Source organism: Salvia splendens, chromosome 21 (assembly GCF_004379255.2).
Source record: "Salvia splendens isolate huo1 chromosome 21, SspV2, whole genome shotgun sequence".
Classification (NCBI taxonomy): domain Eukaryota; kingdom Viridiplantae; phylum Streptophyta; class Magnoliopsida; order Lamiales; family Lamiaceae; genus Salvia; species Salvia splendens.
Genome location: NC_056052.1, coordinates 27,630,241 through 27,636,240, shown reverse-complemented (window position 1 = coordinate 27,636,240; position 6,000 = coordinate 27,630,241). Strand labels below are relative to the sequence as shown.

The following is a 6,000-nucleotide window of genomic DNA, read 5'->3' as shown; positions in this document are numbered from 1 at the left end:
ATCAGCTGAAAATATTAGCCTTGAGGAACTTCGTGACCTCCTTTGCTTCACATGTGGCAGTCGCCTTGTCCTCTATCCACTTCGATACATAATCTACTGCCACCAGTATGTAAGAATTTCCGTAGGAATATGGGAATGGACCCATGAAGTCCATCCCCCGGACATCGAATACTTCACAGACGATCACTGGAATATGGGGCATCTCATCACGAGTAGAGATTCCCCCAGTCTGCTGGCAGCGACCACAATTCTGGCAGAACTCATAAGCGTCCTTGTTCAACGATGGCCAGTAAAATCCGCTATCTAAAACCTTTCGAGCGGTTTTCCTTGGGCCAAAATGCCCACCGCATGCCAATGCATGACAATGGTCCAGCACGTCCCTCTGTTTCCATTCCGGAATACATCTTCTAATCACCTGGTCTGAACCCATCCTCCAAAGGTATGGATCATCCCATAAATAGTACTTGGCCTCACTCCTGATTTTCATCCTCTGGGCCCGGGAAATCTCTGGTGTACTGGGCAGTTCTCCTGTGACTAAATAGTTTGCCAGGTCCGCAAATCATGGCTCTACATTCAGCTGATACTTCTCTTTATCCGAATCTCCCGGACCTGTCACTACCAACACCTTCTCTCATCTAATATATCTTGAGGATTCCCCCATAAAATATAGATGCTCCTCTGGGAATGCATCCGGTATAGCTTCCTCTATAGCTCCTTGAAAAATTCTGCTTAGATGATCGGCTACCTTGTTCTCGATCCCTTTCTTGTCCTTCACTTCCCAGTCAAATTCTTGCAGTAACAACACCCATCGGATTAGTCTTGGCTTAGACTCCTTCTTCGCCAACAGGTACTTAATCGTTGCGTGATCGGTGAACTCTATCACCTTCGACCCAAGTAAATATGGTCGGAACTTTTCAAAGGAATACACAACAGCTAACATCTCCTTCTCCGTGGTGTCGTAATTCTTCTGGGCCTGATTAAGCGTCTTCGAGGCGTAGAAAATCACATAGCTCTTCCCATCAATTCTTTGACCCAACACTGCTCCAACGGCGTAATCACTGGCGTCGCACATCACCTCGAATGGGTGATTCCAGTTTGGAGCTCTGATTATAGGGGCTGATACAAGCTTGTCTTTCAAAAGTTGAAAGGCCCCTTGACATGCCTCGTCAAAGTTGAAGTCCACTTCATTCTGCAGAAGGCGGGTAAGTGGTCGTGCAATTTTTGCGAAGTCCTTGATGAAGCTTCAGTAGAATCCCACGTGGACTAAAAATCCTCTTACTTCCTTCTGATTTGTAGGATAAGAGAGCCTTGAAATCACGTCCATCTTCGCCTTGTCCACCTGAATACCTCTCTCCGAGACGACATGGCCCAGAACAATTCCATCCGACACCATAAAGTGACATTTCCCAAAATTCAGCACTAGATTCTTCTCTCCACATCTCTGTAGTACAAGATCCAAGTTAGCTAGGAAGGTTTCGAAAGAACTCTCATAGACTGTAAAATCATCCATAAAGATTTCGATACACTCTTCCAGCAGGTCCGAGAAGATGCTCATCATGCACCTTTGAAAGGTGCCCGGTGCATTACACAGGCCAAAGGGCATCCTCCTGTACGCATACGTCCCAAAGGGACACGTGAAAGTCATCTTCTCTTGGTCTTCCAGATCTACGTATATCTGGAAATACCCACTGTAGCCATCCAAAAAAGCAGAAGAATTGCTTGCCCGCTAGTCTCTCAAGCATCTGATCATTAAAGGGCAACGAAAAGTGATCTTTTCATGTTGCCCCGTTCAACTTCCGGTAGTCGATACACATCCTCAAGTCTGTTACCAGCCTTGTCGGCACAAGCTCATTCTTTTCATTCTTCACCACTTGTATCCCCGACTTCTTCGGCACCATGTGGACTGGGCTTACCCACTCACTATCAGGGATCGAGTAAATGATTCCCAAGGATAGTAGTTTCAGAACTTCCTTCAAGACCTCTTCCCTCATGTTTGGGTTCAGTTTCCTTTGTGGATCCCGGAAGGCCTTTGCTCTTTCTTCCAAGCGAATATGATGCATACAGAGGTCAGGACTAATTCCCACCAAGTCCGATAGAGTCCACCCTATAGCTTTCTTGTTTCTTCTGATCACTTCCAGTAGCTCATTTTCCTGTGTCAAGTGGTTGTTGACGATTACAGGGAATGTCTCGTTCTCCTCCAAATAAGCATACTTTAGACCAGGTGGCAGTGTCTTCAACTCCTTCTTTGGCGAGTTTGTCTCTTGGGGCAGTGGGTTCTTTTCCATTTCCTTGGTGACTAATCCTTCATGCCCTGGCAATTTTTCCAAAGTAGCCGCATGGGCTAAGTTCTTTGACCCGGTGGATTCAGAACCTTACAGAATTCTATAATTGCCTCTGCTAGCTCCTCATCTGTCAACTCCAGAGTATTCATGGCCTCACACCATCCTGCTACTTCTCTATCAATAGAATGGCTCAACTCTGAATTGTCAATCTGTTCCTGCATTAATTCAGTCTCAAGATACTCTTGGACCAAGGCACAGCATGCAGGTTTTCCACATCTAACGGTTTCTTCATAGCCTCGTCAATATTAAACTTGTATTTGTCTCCATGATAATCTAGACATATAGTTCCATCAAACACATCAATTATGGTCTTAGCGGTGCGTAGAAATGGTCTACCCAAAAGCACTCTGCTAGACTCAGCAGATTCATATTCACTCATCTTAATCACATGGAAATCAATTGGATACAAGAAATCATGCACCTTTACTATCACATTTTCCAACACACCCTCTGGACTAATGCATGACCTATCCGCTAACTGGATTACCACCTTCGTATCAACCATTCTTACTTCTTCCAGTTTCTTATAAATGGAAAGTGGTAAAACATTTATTGATGCTCCTAGGTCACACATAGCATGCTCAACTCTAATGTTACCGATTGAAATGGGAAGAGTGAACATACCTGGATCAATGCGTTTTGACGGCATCCTCCGCTTCTGAATCACTACCGACACAATTTCTCCGATCACTATCTTGCCATTGGGTTTGGTCTTCCCGGCGATAAACTCCTTGATGAACTTGCTGAAAATAGGTAGGTTCAAGGCCTGGAGAAATGGTAGGTTGATTTCCAGCTTGCCGAAGATTTCCATGAAGTCTACAGGATCATCCTTTTTCTTCTTGGCCTCCCCTCGGTAGGGAAAAGGCTTCACTTGTCTGATCGTGTTACTAGAATCTCCCTTGGAAGACTCTTCAGTCTCTTTCCTCTTTTCTTCAATCTCCAGCTCAGTTTCTAGGTTTTGGAAAAACGGTTCAGCCATTCGGGGTACTGGTTTTCCCAAGTCTCCGATCTGGATATCATCCTCTGTTCTAGCTTCCCCTGTTTCAACTTCCTTCTGTGGAACTGGGTTATCCTTTTCCTTGCTCACCATAGGAGGTGCTCCGTCATCAACCTTAATTGTTGGACATTCATACTCTCATCCAGACCTAAGAGTGATCTGACTGATGTTCGCCCTGTCCGGTGGCTTGACTGTGGCTGGAATCCGTCCCTCGTTTCCACGCATCTCACTCAAGGAAGTAGCGATTTGAGATAGTTGCTTAGCCAGAATGTCCATGGCTGCCTTGTGCTCCATTTGAGCATCCTGAAGTTTATGCACCACATCGTTGTTGGACTACATATTATTCTGCATGTGTTGTTGTGAGCTGACCAAATCATTCACCATCTCTTCGAGGCTCTTCGACTGCCTTGAGTTTGGTTGACTGGTATTCGGTCCTTGATGGTGGTTTGGTCTTTGTCCCTGATTTGGATGGAAATTTCCATGGCCTCCTTGATTGTTGTTGTACTGATGACTCAACCCTTTATACCCTTGATTTCCTTGGTAATTTGGCTGAGTGTTCTGGTTGTTGCCTGGTGTAGTGGCACATAGGAGTTGGCTGGATTGTTCTGATTCTTATGGACCCAATTAGATTGGTCGCCCTGGTTCTAGTTGCCCCAATTATCCTGCCCTTCCTGGTTTCTATTGGCCCAGTTAGGTTGCCGCTCCTGAAGGTTCGAATAGCTGGTTTTCTGCTGCTGGGGTGGTAAATTTGGGTCATTGCCAGACCATCTAAAATTTGGGTGGTCCCTCCATGGAGCGTTCCTTTGCTTCCCTGGGTTCCAACTTCCATTCGGATTCTAGCTTCCCATCGCATTCACCTGAGCTTGAATTTCTCCATCCCCTGGCTGACCATAACACTGGTATCCTTCCTCTGGGCCCGGCATTTGCTTGGCCTTTTCTGCTGGGTCCGGCGGATTATTTTTTCCTAAAGCGGTCAAAATTGTCTTCTCCAGCTTGTCCATCCTAGCATCCATCATATCCTCAGTTTGCACATTCACTGGATCCACATTTCCCATTCTAAGGATAGTACGAGTGGAGTCATATGCCTTCTTTGCATCAATCAATCTTCCTAAAATTTCTCTGGCCTCGCTCACACGTTTCTTTGTGAAATTTCCCCCGCTCGAAGAGTTTAGTAAGTCCTTGGACTCTGGATTCGCCCCTTCGTAGAAAATGTTGTAGACCTCTGCTTCACACATTCGGTTGTTGGGGCAAGAATCGAGCAATTCTTTGAAACGTGATCAATACTGGCTCAAGGACTCATCATAATCCTGTCTACATGCTAGAATCTCCTTCTTGATAGCATTCGTCTTGTTCGAGGGAAAGAAGTAGTCCAAAAAAAGCAGTCTGAAGTCTGCCCACGTGCTGAAAGAATTGGCCGGTAACCTCAATAACCATGTGTTGGCCTCACCTTTTAGCGCAAATGGGAGTGCGCGCAACATGTAATCTTCTTCGGTCGAATTTGGGGTCTCTTCTGAATACCGCAAAGCTTGCAGAACTCATGGAGAAATTCATATGGGTACTCGATCTTTCACCCGTAGAAATGCGGAATCACGGCCAACACATTTGTCTTGATATCAATCACCCTCTGGACTGGGGTAATAACAATGGCTTGGGATGGTTCGCCATTCAGATGGGCGTTTAGTGAGCCAATCTCGAGGTCGTTTTCGGGTTCAGCCGCCATGATAACACCTTCTTCTCTTCCTGAGTCTGAAGATGACTCTGCTTCTTCTTTGATTGGTGTGGTTGGATCTTCGTCACTTTCTGAACTCAACTGGATTGGATCTCCTGTTGCTAACCCTGATCTGCGGTGACAGGGAATACTGCTCTCATGACCTGCCAACTAGTCTAGGCGTCTCTCCAACCGGGTGAGTTGTTCTAGTGTCCAAACCTTGAGCCTCTGCTCATAAACTGAAAAGAAAAGGAAAAACAAACAAATCAAAACTATATACACCAAAATCTCTAAACACAGACATTAACAACGCCATCCATCCCCGGTAATGGCGCCATTTTGAAGTAGCCAGAAATTGTTTACTGTGCGTGCACTATTGTATAATTCACAAACCCCAAGGTCCAGAGGATTCGCTGGATCACAGGGTCTAGGAGATCGTGGAACCTTTAGATTTCGGTCGTTGGACACATACTTTTCCGCTTCAAAAACCTCAACCCACTACACTATTGGCTAGTATAGGGAAGTAAAGGATCAATCCCAAGAGGACGGATGAGTTAGCATGCATTTGGAGAGTTTTAGGAGGGTTTGGCTGCTGCCACGCAACAAGTGGGTCGAGAATTTTAAACTACTGGACTTAGGAAATAGAAACTAACTACTCTATCTACTGGGTCCTGAGTATTAAAAGCATGAAGTACTAAACATAAGAACAGATAAATATAAACACATTCATGATTCGGAACTTGAAATTTACTGCAGACGGTTTAATCAACCTAATAGGTCAAGTAGAAAGTTTCCCAAAATGGTGAGATAGAAAGCAGAAAGAAAAGCAACGGAACAGGTTTCTTAAATTAGCTAGCGACATGAAAAGCTGCAAAAAAACAAACAAACAACGGATAAGAGTCTAACTACCAACGATCTTCATCTTCTTCAGCAAATAAACATGAACATAAACG

General features: G+C 45.0%; 1 protein-coding gene across 1 annotated transcript; it reads right to left on the bottom strand.

The window, feature by feature from the left end:
- Positions 1–631: 631 nt before the first annotated feature.
- LOC121784475 lies at positions 632–3,432 on the bottom strand. Its single transcript, XM_042182607.1, has 7 exons — positions 2,967–3,432; positions 2,539–2,615; positions 2,377–2,497; positions 1,830–2,311; positions 1,280–1,675; positions 884–1,189; positions 632–769 (listed from the first exon to the last, which is right to left on the bottom strand). Exons 1-7 carry the CDS (start codon positions 3,430–3,432, stop codon positions 632–634), a joined length of 1,986 nt encoding a protein of 661 aa, XP_042038541.1.
- Between the last annotated feature and the right edge of the window lie 2,568 nt (positions 3,433–6,000).

Excerpts from the sequence above, each read along its gene's own strand:
- LOC121784475 (XM_042182607.1), bottom strand. The coding sequence starts at position 3,432 with ATGGTGAGCAAGGAAAAGGATAACCCAGTTCCACAGAAGGAAGTTGAA. Across the intron at positions 1,190-1,279 it reads ATCCTACAAATCAGAAGGAA|AATGAAGTGGACTTCAACTT; the intron begins GTAAGAGGATTT and ends CGCCTTCTGCAG. Across the intron at positions 770-883 it reads CATATTTACTTGGGTCGAAG|GACAAGAAAGGGATCGAGAA; the intron begins GTGATAGAGTTC and ends TGGGAAGTGAAG.